This window comes from Aegilops tauschii, chromosome 7 (genome assembly GCF_002575655.3).
Source record: "Aegilops tauschii subsp. strangulata cultivar AL8/78 chromosome 7, Aet v6.0, whole genome shotgun sequence".
Lineage (NCBI taxonomy): Eukaryota > Viridiplantae > Streptophyta > Magnoliopsida > Poales > Poaceae > Aegilops > Aegilops tauschii.
Window position 1 is genome coordinate 33,903,107 of NC_053041.3, and position 14,659 is coordinate 33,917,765.

At 45.5% G+C, this 14,659-nt stretch overlaps 2 protein-coding genes across 2 annotated transcripts; both read left to right on the top strand.

Annotated features, from left to right (window-relative positions):
* The first annotated feature begins 1,301 nt into the window (after positions 1–1,301).
* Positions 1,302–7,278, top strand: LOC109737275 (uncharacterized). Its single transcript, XM_020296448.4, is given in 6 exon segments — positions 1,302–1,706; positions 1,784–1,875; positions 2,451–2,880; positions 5,995–6,182; positions 6,184–6,327; positions 6,758–7,278. Coding segments are annotated over 6 exon segments (1,557 nt in total). The 5' UTR covers positions 1,302–1,442; the 3' UTR covers positions 7,197–7,278.
* Positions 7,279–7,365: 87 nt separating this feature from the next.
* LOC109737276 (xyloglucan endotransglycosylase/hydrolase protein 8-like) lies at positions 7,366–8,563 on the top strand. The gene is made up of 2 exons (XM_020296449.2): positions 7,366–7,622; positions 7,724–8,563. The coding sequence occupies exons 1-2, from the start codon at positions 7,482–7,484 to the stop codon at positions 8,282–8,284; spliced, it is 702 nt and encodes a 233-aa protein (XP_020152038.1). The 5' UTR covers positions 7,366–7,481; the 3' UTR covers positions 8,285–8,563.
* The last annotated feature ends 6,096 nt before the right edge of the window (positions 8,564–14,659 follow it).

Sequence of the window (14,659 nt, forward strand, 5' to 3'; positions counted from 1 at the left end):
ATTCTAGTGGTTCAATATCAATCGTTTCTAATGTATACTTCTAGACATTCTCATGGACATTAGTAGGCATTGTGTGAACTCTTTTAGCATATTCCTTTCTCCCTCCAACCCTCCCTCACTCTCGCCCTCTCCCACCCTGTCTCATTCTTTGTCACAAATTCTTAGTTTTTTTAATTCCTTTTTTTAGGTTTGTGAATTTTGACTTTTGAATTCATATATTTTATCAAATCCGTGAGTTTTTTATTTTCTCAACCTTTCTAAATTCGTAAATAAATTTCAATTTATGAAAAACAGAAGGAAAACACGCAAACATTTTTTTGGAGGAATACAAAAAAAACGCGTTGGAGGAACCCTATTGGGCCGGCCCACCATGCTAACGATCGAGCTGGTCCTATAGGCGACGCAAGCCGTATTGCTCGCAGCGAGCAATACATAGCAGCGGCCCTATCACTGCAAAAAGCATTTTCAGAAGATGGGCCAGGGCCCAAAAAAGTCCCTAAGAGGATGCACCACCGTCATTAGTTACGTGATTTAAAAATTATACCACTGAAAACTTTCTCCGAATATGAATTCAGCGATAGTATTTCATCGCACATAATCTATATTTTATATTAATTAAATTTATGGTTGCAGTAAATTCATGAAATGTGCATGCAACTTATTCACTGGAACGGCTGGAACGAGCCTGCCTGATATTGCGTGATGATAGAGGTGCCATCCTTTTTTTTTTCAGCTGGCCGGTCCTTGTGTTCGTTTGCCGATGCGTTGGATATAGAGCAATCCGCCTGCAATGAGGGCTCACATTCGCCTTGCAATGGACCTCTCCATGAATTGTACCGGAGGCTGACTGTACAGAGGCCAAGAACCTGATTTCTCAAGGACATGCAGGGCGATCGCGATACACAATGATGGTGGATACTATCTTGAGAACACTACAGGATGACAGAGATGAAGATCACACATGCCATGCGAAGCGTGAACAAAATGATGTGAGCCACTTTGTAGCTAATTTTGGTAGGTGTGAGAATCGCACAGCTTTGTGGATTTCATGCAGAACTTTGTAAGGTGGATTGCCACTTGATTTTGAGTAATAAAAGACACCCTATTTCCGGTCAAAAAATATACAGCTAGCAGAACATATCCACTGGAATAGATGGAGTAAAACAAAGCCGCTGACATAAGCCGACCCGCCAAGTCTTGCTAGCCACTGGAATAGATGGAGTAAAACAAAGACTTTGGAGTACTCCTGCTGGGTCTCTGACTCTCAACCAATCAATGAATGCAAGGCCTGGATGCAGTTTTGCAAAGACCTCGAGAAGACTTGACATTCTCAAATGCATCTGCTTCTCCCCAAATAAAATAAATATCCTTACATTTCATCTTGCAAGTGCTTCCTGCATCGTCGTCCGACCAAGGCGGCTGCAAAGGAGGAGGAGGAGCAGATGGAGGCATGCGAGATCGCCCGCCTGCTGGAGGAGCTCCTGTCGGCAGCCTTATCCCGCACGTCGCCGCGCGACGCCTGCCGTGCCGCGGCTGTCTCCGCGGCCTTCGGGACGGCGGCCGACTCCGACGCCGTCTGGGCCTGCTTCCTGCCCAGCGGTCGTGACCTCCCGCTGCTCGCTGACGGAGAGCAGCTGCCATGCAGGAAGAAGGACCTGTTCCTCCGCCTCTCCGGCAGCCCGGTCCTCCTCCCAGGCGGACTCCTGGTACGTACACACGTTAGGCGGATCACCCAGCCCAACAACAAATTTTGTTTTTGGGCTAATCAATTGGTCGCATCCAGAGCATGTGGCTGGACAGAGAGACCGGCGCCGGGTGCTACATGGTGCCGGCGAGGGAGCTGTCCATCGGATGGGGCGCTCTCGCCGACTCGAGGTACCTTCCTTCCTTCCGTTACTCTGTCCTTTGAGTTCCGTCGCAGCTAGCTTATTTTGGTCAATGAACAATGATGCTAGCTAGCTCGTCTAATTCCATACTAGTACATACTCTGAATATTTAATCGTGGCCCATGACTGAGTCTTGACTACATTATACTTCCTCTGCTCCTAAATATAAGTCCTTTTAGAGATTTCAATAAAAAACTACATACATGTTTCTCAAAAAAAAAAACTACATACAAAGCAAAATGAGTGAATCTACACTCTAAAATACGTCTACGTACATCTGTATGTATGTAGTTCCTCATTGCAATCTTTAAAAAGACTTATATTTAGGAACGAAGAAAGTATATGTATATGAGGAATTAAACAATCATGAAAGAAAGTACTCCCTTCGAAAATAAATGTTGGGGTTTTAGATCTAACAGAGGGAGTAGCAGTTAGTTCCCATCATCAGTTGGCTTTGCAACTTTTGTTCCCTTTGTGCTAGATGGGTTTTATCCAACTTAATTATGATATCTTTTGATCTTCATCTTCGTTAAGAATCCTAAATGTATATGTGTTCAACTCCAGGTCTTCCGAGAGTGCTGAACTCATACTAGTTTGCTGGCTGTATATCCGCGGCAAGATAGATAGCAAGATGCTCTCCCAAGGCTCAATATACTCAGTGTACATGGTGTACAAGTTTGCCAATTATTTGTATGGATTGTCCGACGGTTACTACGGGCTAGAATTGCCGGTCCAGAAGGCATCAGTGAGCGTCGGAGACAACCACCAAATCCGCAAGGTCTGCATCCATCCTAACCAGCAAAGAAGCATGAGACGGAACTGTCATGCAACGCTTCCTCACAAAAGAGCTGATGGTTGGATGGAGCTGGAGCTGGGCGAGTTTGTTTGCGAGGGGCATGAAGATGGGGACGTGTCGTTCGGTCTATCAGAGATGAAAGATTTGAGTAGGAAGAACGGTCTTATCGTGCAGGGTATTGAGATTAGGCATAAGATTTGAGGAGGCATCCATGCCCGAATCCGAGCCAGTCCTGGTAGACAGGGAGATAGACAACCTAGTGGCTGGCGATGACCTACATCGAGTGATGGGTGTAGTTTTTGCGCTCATCACACCGTTGGTTAAATCAGAAAATCCCATAATTATTTAGAAATTCACTCCGATATTGTCACTAATGAATAACGAATACGAGAGATCGTGAAGTCTTTGGTTGAATATGTTTCTGCGGGACATAAACATGGAAAGAAAGCATCACTTATAAGGTAAAAATAAAAATGAAGGAAGAAAGGAAGGAATTGGAGACACAACAAACCAACCAGAGTGCAAGACGACGTTCGGTACGAGCGAACGCTTGTACCGATCTCCAGAAGGTCCAACTGGTCAACCTTTATAAAGGGGTCAATACTAGAATCCCGGCTAAGAGAGCACCATTTGGGAAACAGAACACCGGAACCATCTTCCAACTCTCGCCCTCACTATTTCCCATCTCATATCCTTAGTCGCCACCATCATCACTGCAGCAATCCCTCTCCAAGTTAGTCATACCTGTAATCATGTATCTCAGCCGACAAGTATTGTAAAACATATTACAAATAAAGCCTTCCTCTTTATGTCTTCTTCAGTGAGTTCATCTTGTGATCCGATCATCATGTGTGAGTAATTCCGTAAGGTAATAGTTGAGGCGTCCCTTTGCAACCCGATGTGTTTGTACAAGGCATCGACTAAATGACTTTGACTATTTAACATCATGTATGTGCCCGTTTGTAAAGGAGTTGTCTCTTGTCTTCTTCTCGTTCTAAGGCCCTGTGAGTTCCTAGGATCCCGTATATCTATCAAGGAGGAGGTAAGAACTGAGGAGGACACATAACTACGCTGCTCCTTCGCCTACTAATTCCTTTAGATTGGATTTGCAGAAAACTAGTTTGAATACCAAATCCCTTTACTTTCTATATTCAATGAGAATCAGATGAGCTTCCTTTTTCTATCTTTTTTTTCTTCTAAAACTGTTTTTTGAACTAAATTTGCAGAGTCTCGCATGCCTCGTCTTCCGAACTCTGCCTCTCCTCACAATCAGCTCCAAAGGGCCTGCAGCTCAGCGAGGAGTGGCTCTACCTGAAGAATGAAGACCTTCTAATGGCCTGACAACTCCTTGGCCCATTAATAGGTACAACAATTTTAATTTTTTTAACAAATTCTATAAAATAGTATATACTTTCCAATAATTTTTGAAATCAAATTCTTAAAAGTCTTAACTAATTTTAGAAGAATGCTTGTGTAATTTTTTGTTCGTACATTGAAAAATGGTCATATAATTGCATTTATAATTGTTGTCACATTTATTTGTTTTTTCCTTTTTTCATATATAACTTTAAAAATATAACACTCATGTATATTGTTTTAAGAGTCAATTACACAACAGGTGTCTGAACTTGGCGAGAAAAATCAGTTTGGTGCTAAAACTTGCGGCATACATTGAACCGGTGACAAAACTTGGCTTGGGCGTGCATCTACGGTGCTAATCACGTTTGTATACGCACAGTGTGCTGACGAGGAACGCCAACGTGGCGCCGGACCCAGCGTCGGTGACTGGAAGGCGGGGAGTATGGCGTGTGGCCTGGTTTTTGTGGAAAGCACCATGGCATTTTTTCTTCACAGAAAAGCCCCTGAATAAATACCAAATCTTGCAAAAATACCATGAAACTTAACAACGTCTCTATGACCCTTGGGGCCCACCCGTCAGTAAACAATAGGAAGAGATATTAATATATGTAGAAAAAGATGTGCGCTGTGGTTCGCACCATAGACATCACACTACGAAGATGGCAATGCTAACCATCGCACCAAGTCTAGCTTGGTGTCAACAGGGGATAGTTAGATACGTGAGCTCACCCTAACAAGACTGCCATGTGGGCCCTAGTGTCAGTGACTGGGCCACACAGGCGAGAGCGTGTGCGATGGAATTTTTTTTTTCGCACAAAAGAGACCCTCGATTTTTCTTTAAAAATAACCTGAGACGTCACTAAACATCTCTATGACCTTTGGGTCCCATCCTGCAGGATACATTACAAAGATCAAATTGATATGCAAAATACTGTGCCTCACAGGTTTGAACCAAAGACACCCAAAAGTATTTATGGTGTTCATGTGAGGTACAATATTGTGCCTCACAGGTTCGAACCAAAGGCACCCAAAATATATGTGTTTACTTTACGAGAAATATTCATATTGAAAATAATGTTCATGTAATTCTAAAAAATATTTATGTATTACTTGGAAAAAATTTATAAAACTAAAAGAACAAATATGAAATATAATAGTATTTATCAATTGGAAAAACTATGGTGTGCAAAATGGGGCGCGGTCGCTCCAGGTCATTTAAGCCGCATGTGCGTGATTATAGATATTAAGCACTGCTATCCCGTATAAACATCAGCGTGGCTTTGGTGTTGTGGCTAGCATGATGGTTTTGTTGTCGTGAGGTCGCGGGTTCGAAATGGCACTCGTTTTGGATATTAATATCCTTTTGTACTGTTTCCTGATGGGTGGGCCCCAAGGGCCATAGAGATGTAATTACGTTTCAAGGGATTTTTCCAAGATTTGTATTCAGTCAGGGGCTTTTTTGAAGAAAAAATAATTTCAGGGTGTTTTCTGTAAAAAAACACAGGCCACACAACCGCCTTCGAGTCACTGACACTAGGGCCCGCGCCATGTTGGCGTGCCTCATCAGCACACCATGCGTATACAAACATGATTAGCACTGTAGATGCACGCCCAAGCCAACTTTTGTCATCGGTTCAATGTATGCCGCAAGTTTTAGCACCAAACTGACTTTTCTTGCCAAGTTCAGGCACCCATGGTGTAATTGACTCTTGTTTTAAAGTTTGGTTGGGCTAGTGCAGTTGGTTGAGGTCCGGAGCACAATGGATTTGGGCCGGACTGGGCACGTAGGGCTTAAATTTCAACTTTATTTCAGTCATCTGAGCCTGCATCCACGTGTGATGTCTAAACAGAAAATGTGTGATGTGTCTGCGAGTGCGACAATGTTAAGATAACTTTAGCTTGCTTCGCCCCGAATTAATGAAATCAATTTCCTCCCGAGTGCTTCGTCGCTAAGCCAAATTTCCTCCCGAGTGCTTCGTCGCTAAGCCTTTGGCAGCATTTCCACTAGTAGTAGATCGAACCGAGGAGGAGGAGGAAGAGGAACCCATGGAGTCCTGCGAGATCGCGCGCCTGCCGGAGGAGCTCGTGTCGGCGGCGCTCTCCCTCACGTCGCCGCGCGACGCCTGCCATGGTGCTGATCAATTCAACTGGTGCCATGGTGCTGCAGAGCATGTGGCTGGACAGGGAGAGCGGCGCCAAGTGCTACATGGTGTCGGCGAGGGAGCTGTCCATCGCTTGGCGCGACACACCGGAACACTGGACCTGGATCCCTCTCGACGACTCCAGGTTTCTTGCTTTCCTCCCTTTCCATTTTTCCTCGCTGTGCCCTTGCTACTGGACATGGTGTTGCTGAATTCGTTGTCATCTGTTTGCAGTCGAATTCGCTCATTTTGAAACTGTTGTTGCGTACGTAGTACTATATATAGCAATTTCAGTTGGGTTGAAGGCTCCGAGTTCTGAATTCTGACCACATATACAATACTGTATGAACGTACCATGGTGTATAATGTGAGCCAAAACCGAGAATAGTCACCAGCAGGAGTCATGACGAAATTAACAGTTGGTTATGATGATCACCAAAGTCAATTATATATTTGCAACTTAATTTGTTCTTTGAGTACTCGGTCGCGTGCGATGCTAGATGGTTTTCTGCAAACTTATGCTGTTGTTTGGCTCTCATCTTCGTTACGGATCCTAACCCAATATTTGACTCCAGGTTCTCTGAGAGTGCTGAACTCATCTGGGTTTGTTGGTTGGAAATCCGCGGCAAGATACACAGCAAGATGCTATCCCAAGGCTCAACTTATACCGTTTACATCGTGTACAAGCTGGCAGATGATTCCGATGGGCTGAACTTTCCGGTCAATGCATCGCTGAGCGTTAGAGGAAGCGTTATGGCATGCCAGGTCTGCCTCCAACGTAACCCGCACATGATCCATCCGGAGGACGTAGTGCTCCCTCATGAAAGGGTGGATGGTTGGATGGAGCTGGAGTTGGGTGAGTTTGTTTGTGAGGCGGGTGAAGATGGCGATGTCTCCTTCGGCCTGTCAGAGACTGAATGTTTGAACTGTAAGAGCGGTCTCATCTTGCAGGGCATCGAGATCAGGTGTAAGAATCAGATCAGTCTAATTAAGGAAATGAGCTTTCGGTATTAACCGAACGCATTCAGGGTTGTCCAATGTCCAGTGCATAGGGGAAATTAAGGAGACATATTTGTTCATCATGCTATTAAACTAATGTGCTATCTTAGATTTCATTCAGATAGATGAATCCTTTTTGTTTATTTAATATTATAAGAAAAAAACAGTTAATGAAGAGGGGAATATTACCCTCCCTGTATTATACATCGATCCTTCTTGAGGTGAATGAAGAGATCTGATCCATGTGGTCTTATAGTTCAGCCAGCACAACATTGTACTCGCATTGCAAAGCTTCTTTAGATGAAAGATAAGGTGCTCATCCTCACCCAGCAGTCCGGCGGCGGCGCCTTCGGCTCCCGGCGCAAGTACCTCCACGGCGAGTTCAGCATCCAGATGAAGCTCGTCCCCGGGAATTCCGCCGGCTCCGTCACCTCCTTCTACGTACGTATGCTACTTCGATTGAGATTGGAGCACAGAACACATACTTAGTTCAGCAGATTCGATTCAGAGACTGACTGATGCTACTTAATTGGTTGCCGCAGCTGTCGTCGGGCGACGGCCCCGGGCACGACGAGATCGACATGGAGTTCATGGGCAACGCCACGGGGCAGCCAGTGGTGCTCAACACCAACGTGTGGGCCAACGGCGACGGCAAGAAGGAGCACCAGTTCGACCTCTGGTTCGACCCGGCCGCCGACTTCCACACCTACACCATCATCTGGAACCACAAGAACGTCCTCTTCAAGGTGGACAACCTCTTCATCCGCAGCTTCAAGCGCTACGCCGACCTGCCCTACCCGGGCGCCAAGCCCATGTCGGTGCACGCCACGCTCTGGGACTGGGACGGCAGCTACTGGGCGACGCAGAAGGGCAAGGTCCCCGTGGACTGGTCCGGCGCGCCCTTCGTCGTCTCCTACCGCGCCTACTCCGTCGACGCCTGCGTGCCGGCGGACGGCGGGGAGGGCAGCCTGCTCTCCTGCCCCGCCGGCACGGACCGCTGGATGAACCGGCAGCTCGACGACGCCGAGCGCGGCACCGTCGCCTGGGCCAAGCGCGATTACATGCGCTACAACTACTGCGACGACGGCTGGCGATTCCCATAGGGCTTCCCCGCCGAGTGCGCACGCGGCTGAAGAACGCCGCCCCCCTTCTGCGGATTGTTCGTTATCCATTCATTTCTTGTTCCTTGGTCTTGGGTCACATCTAGTGTTCTTGATTTCGTTAACCCTCTGTTTATTCTTGCCTAGAGGGATTAGATTAGAGTAAACGATAATAAGGGTGAATTCTTCGAGTAAATATCGGAACACACATGGCGTCTGTCTCGGCAACTGTACTGTCAATCGGCCTCGGCTCTGATTTGAATTGCTTTGGAGTTCGCCGTAGATTTCTCTCCGTGTGTCCTGTTTTTAACCACCGGAACAACAGTGAATAAATGTTTTTAACCACCGGAACAACAGTAGATTTCCCTTCCTGGAAGTCACCGGTTAGCACTTAGCAGGAGGAGCTGATGAGTCTACTTCGGTTGCTGTCGTGTACGCTCCAGTCGGTGCTATTGCACCATGTTCGTTCATTTGGTTGGTGGTGCCACACCACATGATCTGCCGCCCTAAAAATGGGCAGATTCATGTGAGTTTAAGAGCGTACGTCCGCCCTTAAAATCGCTGACACCACTTGGTTGGTCGGACTATATGCACCAATGTATTAATGGGATCCAGGGAAAAAAAATCTTAGGTTGTTAATTATCATGTTTATTTTTGGGTGAGGTTTTGTGGCTATCATTGCACTGGTGGGCTCTTGTGGCATGATGATTGCTGGATATGCTCCCATGGATGCTTAAAGCAACTCTAGCAGACCCCGCAAAACGCCCCGGCCCGCAAAATAACCTCCAAATTGCGGGCCGGGCCAAAAAAATCTGCACGACCAGACCCCGCATCCGGCACCGGCCCGCAAAAATTTTTGCAGGGCGCGGCAAATCTTCTCCCCAACCTCTATCTTCACGGGCTGGGAGGCCGACCCGAGCTCAACCCCCATCCGGCGCGAGATTTGACGGGAGGGACATTTCCGCGCGCCCTTTCCCACTCCCCGCACCCTCCGCCACCATTGCCCCCCCCCCTCCGAAAGCTCCGGCCGTCCCTCGCCGCCATGGGCGACCCCATGCTGTCCCCCGTCACCCTCGAGGTCGCGCACGCCCCTTCCCCTCGGGCGGATCTCGTCGCCGGCCAGGTTGGCCCCGCCGGCGTCGCCCAAGCACACGCCGCGCCTGCCAGCAAGCGGCAGGGCAACGTGCCTGTGCAGGGCGGGAATCCAGCGGCCCCCGCCGCGATGGCCCGCGCTCCGGGCGCCAATGCCGCTGTGTGATCCCGGCCGGCGGCGGAGAAGGCCGGCAAGGCCGCGGGCGAAAAGCGGAGGAAGGTTCCGACTTCAAGGAAGCCATCTTCTTCAACCTCTCACTCAATCCCCCTGCAAGGAGGTGCTCCGGCGATGCCGTTCAACGGTGCCGCTCCCCCCGCGAGCGAGGTGTTCGACGAAATGGCCGGAAGGTATATCTCTTCGGACTTCGGCGATTCTCTTTCATTTTCGCCATTGTTTTCGATAGCTCGTGACTTGTTATCGTTCGCTATAGCGGTGGTTCGAACAATGCAACAACCGAGTTCGTGAACTTGTTGGACACAAACGCGGTTGACATTGATCAAGCCCCTTTCGAACCTTTCGACTACAATGAAACGGAGGGCGGCGTGGACGATCATGGTTGTGCGGACGAGTTGGAGGAGATCGAAGCGGAAGCGTTTTAGAATTCACAAGCAAAAACTGGGAAAAGCCAAAGATCGAAGAACTACACTATGTTGGAAGATCAAGCTTTGATCAAAGCATGGAGTGCGGTGTCTCTTGATGCATGCACGGGTACTAATCAAACCTCCACGAGATATTGGCAAAGGATTGAAGATCAATACTTCCGCATTATGAAAAACTACCCCAATAAGACTCCACGCACATTTCGGTCTCTTCAAGGTCGTTGGGAGAACATCAAGCCTATGTGCAGCCGTTGGGCAGCTTGCTTGGAGCAAGTACGCAATGCACCTCCAAGTGGCACCGTGGAGTCCGACTATGTGAGTTTGTTTTGCCTTTGTTCAAGTTGTGCATCATCATAATGTATCATGAAAAAGATTGCATCACTTTGTTCACATTGTGTAGGACAAGATTGCTCAACATAGATACAAGGACATGGAAGCTTCGGAAGGCAGATTCTTCAAATTAGAGCATTGTTGGGAGTTGCTCCAAAAATGCGACAAGTGGAAGTTGATCGACAAAGAGTCCCCACCAAAGAGAGGCTCACTTACAAACATGGACGAAGATGAGGATGATGATGGCCCAAGAAATTTGAACAAGCCCGTTGGCGACAAGAAGACTAGAGAGAAGATAAAGAGAGAGCAAGAAGCATCGAGCTTGAGGGAGAAGATTGATGCCATGGTGCAATCAAACGAGTTGAAGTCGTTGGAGATCAAGAAAGAGTTGGCCGAAAAGAAGGCAAAACAGAAGCAAGAAAAATGGCAAATGCTCAAGGAAGAGGGGCTGCGCAGAGCTGCCATTGAGGAGAGAAAAGTACGCGCATCTGAAAACAAATCGCTGTCATTGTTGCTCGCCGAAGAGAACAATATCATGTCAATGAACCGCAATGACATGGACGACGTCACCAAAACATGGCATGATATGGCAAGGAGAGAGATCTTGAAGAGGAGAATGGTCGCCTCGGCCGGTCCGTCTGCCAGTTCCGGTGATGTTTTCTCTGCTCCATATGGTGGCAATGTGGATGATTTCGATGCGAGAGTTGGAACAAGCGACGGAGGTGGCTACGGTGGCGCCGATGAACTTCAAGATGGACTCCATGGCGCGGAGTGAAGAACGACCCCCAAGATGATGCCGGACATGGGCGCATACCTTTGCATGCCCTCTTTTGCGTAATGAACTTCGCTTTTATTTACGCGCAAACTGTTTATGTCATTTGAATTTGAACTTGTTTGTGAAACCCCTATGACAAATTTCAGATTTGCAGTTTTTCTGTTTGCGGGTCATTGCGCTGTTGCCCGAGCAAAGCCCGCATAGCCGACCCGTAAAAAAGCATATTCCGTGAATATACTTTTTTACGGGTCCGTTTGGGGGGTCTGCATCTGTGCTAGCCCTCGCCGGCCCGCAAAAGCGGTTTTGCGCGAACTGCAAACGCGTTTTGCGGGCCGGCGTTTTGCGGGGTCTGCTAGAGTTGCTCTTAGGGTCCATCGGGAAGTAGAATAGCATGCGTGTTGTCACCTTGATTACTACTTCCTCCATCTCATAATATAAGCGCGTTTAGTGGAGGGAGTACTTATTATTGGTCAAAGATTGTACTATTTAGCGTGTCAAATACTCCCTCCGGCAGATGTATAAATAATTTTAGGTTGTGCACCGCGATCAAGATAGAGAAAAAACGAGAGAACTTAATATTTATTTATTAACTAGTAAAAAGGCCCGTGCGTTGCAACGGTACAAAATAAATAAATGCTTAGAAAACTAAACAATAGTGTACCACTGAAACAAAGCATTGCAAGTAGAAAAACATTTTTTAAAGTACATAGTATTTTTGAAAAGAAATCCATTCTCAAATAGAAAATATTTTCTGTACTGCAACTATAATTTACCGCACTCATCTTCAGCCTCTTTTCTACTCTCTGTACTCTCTGTTCTTGGGCTCCAATAAGGTAAAGCTCCTGTTTGGCAAAGCTCCTGCCGCTCATGACGTGTTTCTCCTAAGCTCATTGAGATGGTTTTATTTGTTTCTTTTATTAAGCCTATTGCTACCTCGATGATAACCTCAGACCTAGGGAGGGGAAGGACCCCATGCTTAGTTTTTGAGACCTGCAACTTTAAACATTTCTATATCAATGCACTCAAGTAATCTTGATAACACTTGCTGCAATACCTACAGTTATGAACACTCATACTCGGAGTCAGATGTTTATATCTTCCTGTTATTTGTTACAAGATCAAACCATAAATAAAAAATATATACAAACTCTAGATAATCACTTCAGCAAACCAATTAAGTTCACTTCTAGAGAGTTAAACCTGACTTTGTGATCTCTAACTCACTGGTTACTTTTTAAGGTTAAAATAATATACATATGACAATCATATATCAGTAGTCTGCTACAACAAAAGAATCGACATAGCAATCCTCATTGCTGCATTCATGGTCACACACCACTTCCATGAAAAAAGACATGCCATGGTTCTTTGGTAGATGCCACCATACTGGTTTCATCTTCCAAAATCCACTAAATAGAACAAAAATTGAACAAACAATAATATTTCGCATCTAATCCGTCCTTAAGTATGATAAGAGTGCTTGTTGATTTACCTCCGAACAAGAAAGGAACAGGCAATCAAGGATGTCCACCTTCTTCAGCCACCATATGGTCCCATGTTTTCAGTCTCTCCAAAGTCTTGTGATAACGACCACCGAAAGAAGAGTTCCTCCAGCAAAAAGGAGAACATGGCGATAGGAAGAGTTGGGAAATTGCGCCGGTGAGGAGCGCCAAGTCATGAACCTACGGCGGCGGTGCTCTCCAGTATCTGCTACAAAGTACTTCCTCCAAGTGCAGACTGAGCCATGAAATTAAATCGAGGTGCAGCAATCTTGACACTTGTTCCTCAACCAACAACTAAAACTGAATCATCCTACACTCATACATATGGAAAGATCAATCAGTATGCAAGAATGGATGTATTACTAACACAGATATCAAGGATCAGATCTTTTTTTTTTTGACATGAAGGATCAGATCTGATCGCCCTCTTAATTCCTCCCTTCTTCTTTTTTTGCAACACTTTCTTTCTCCAATGAAAGGATACAGATTTGTTCTAAAAAGAAAAAGAAAAAAAAAGGATACTGATAGCTCTTTCCAATTGAAACCAACCGATCGACAGCTTCCTTTTTTTAGTTGATCCAAACTATAACAGAATCGTGGGGCTGAATGAAAAGAAATCAGAACCCTGGTATTTTTCTCTTCTTTCCAAAAAAGACACAGTTCTCTTCCTTACAAACAATATCTTTTTTCTTCTGACCTGTACGCTGACTTTCTTTATAAGATGAAGGAGAATATGGTGGGCAAAACGGCGGATATCATGCAAATCTATCTCACCTTAATTTGTACGTCCCCAACTCCCCATCCTCGTCCTCCGCTTCCCTTGGCGTTGACGTAGATAATCAGTCATTGATTTCACATGAATCAAACTGCATATGTACGTGACTTGTAATTGCGGTGAATGGATTGAGGACTCTTAAGAGCTTTGGAGAAAGTCTTCCTCGCATTGCTAATGCATACTCATCAGCAAGTACCAATAACAATTGCAATGTTACTTAAATATAGAAGGGGCGGCCATTCACTGAAGCATGTATACATTTTTCTCTTTGAAAGAGAACTGCTTACAGACTTACAGCTGAAGTGCTCAATGTGTTGCAATGCCGGAAAAAATTCTATGAATGTTCAGATCGTCAAAGCTAGTGTAACTTCCTAACATAACTATTCTTCGGTTTTTATTTGGCAAGCAAAGGCATCTAGATTCGTGAACCTATAGCACACGCAATGGTGGTTAAATCGACGAACAACCTCATCTATGGTAGACTGATGGCCTAAAAGGGGATGCACGCACACTTATATTGGCTTGATCACCTGACCAATCAGATCTTACTACTAGACATTGGTATTGTTTTATGCTTCCCATCGAACATCAGGCAATTTTTGATTCACCATTGCCCTAGGGACTCGACATCCCAGCTGTTTTGCTCTGGCAGCTTACTGGTAGCAGACCAAAATGCTTGGATGCCTGTTTTGGAAGTTGTTCCAAATTTGTGCGGCTCCCTAGGTGGACTCATAGAAGGTTGAACAATGTTTTATTAATCAGTTACAGCATCCGTAAACTTCAAAAGAAATGCATAAGCAAAATCTACCTCATTAAGTGCATCCTTTTATGATTCTTGGCAGTTAGGTGAACACAGAGATAATAAGAAACATACAAAACTGGCTTCTTAAACTTGCATTATTGCAGTATGCAAGAAATTGATGTCTGATGATATTGTCCCCAAGTGGTCTAGGATAACTTGATGATCTAACAATGCACTAAGTGATTATGTAGAGAATTATAAATTCGGGAAATTCTTAAATCAGTATTTTAATCAAACAACATTTGTTAATTTGGAACCTTTTGATATTGTTGATTGTTCGTAAGTCTATTTAGTTAGAGAAGGTTCTCAATCGGATTACCATCCCTCTTTCATTCAATTAGGTTCAGCAAATTCCTGTTATTACCTTGACAGTGCCCACTGCTGGACAGAGTTAATATTTTTGGCAAGAAATCTCTGTTATAAATGGTCCAAATTTATCTATATGTATTATGTATATCCCCAACAATAGAAAAAACATTCTGGTCCTCTTCCTCTCTAGCAA

What these genes read in the sequence shown, in the direction of transcription:
- LOC109737276 (XM_020296449.2), top strand. Translation starts at nt 7,482, where the DNA reads ATGAAAGATAAGGTGCTCATCCTCACCCAGCAGTCCGGCGGCGGCGCC. An exon ending in GCTCCGTCACCTCCTTCTAC is followed by an intron (nt 7,623 to 7,723) that starts GTACGTATGCTA and finishes TGGTTGCCGCAG; the next exon opens with CTGTCGTCGGGCGACGGCCC.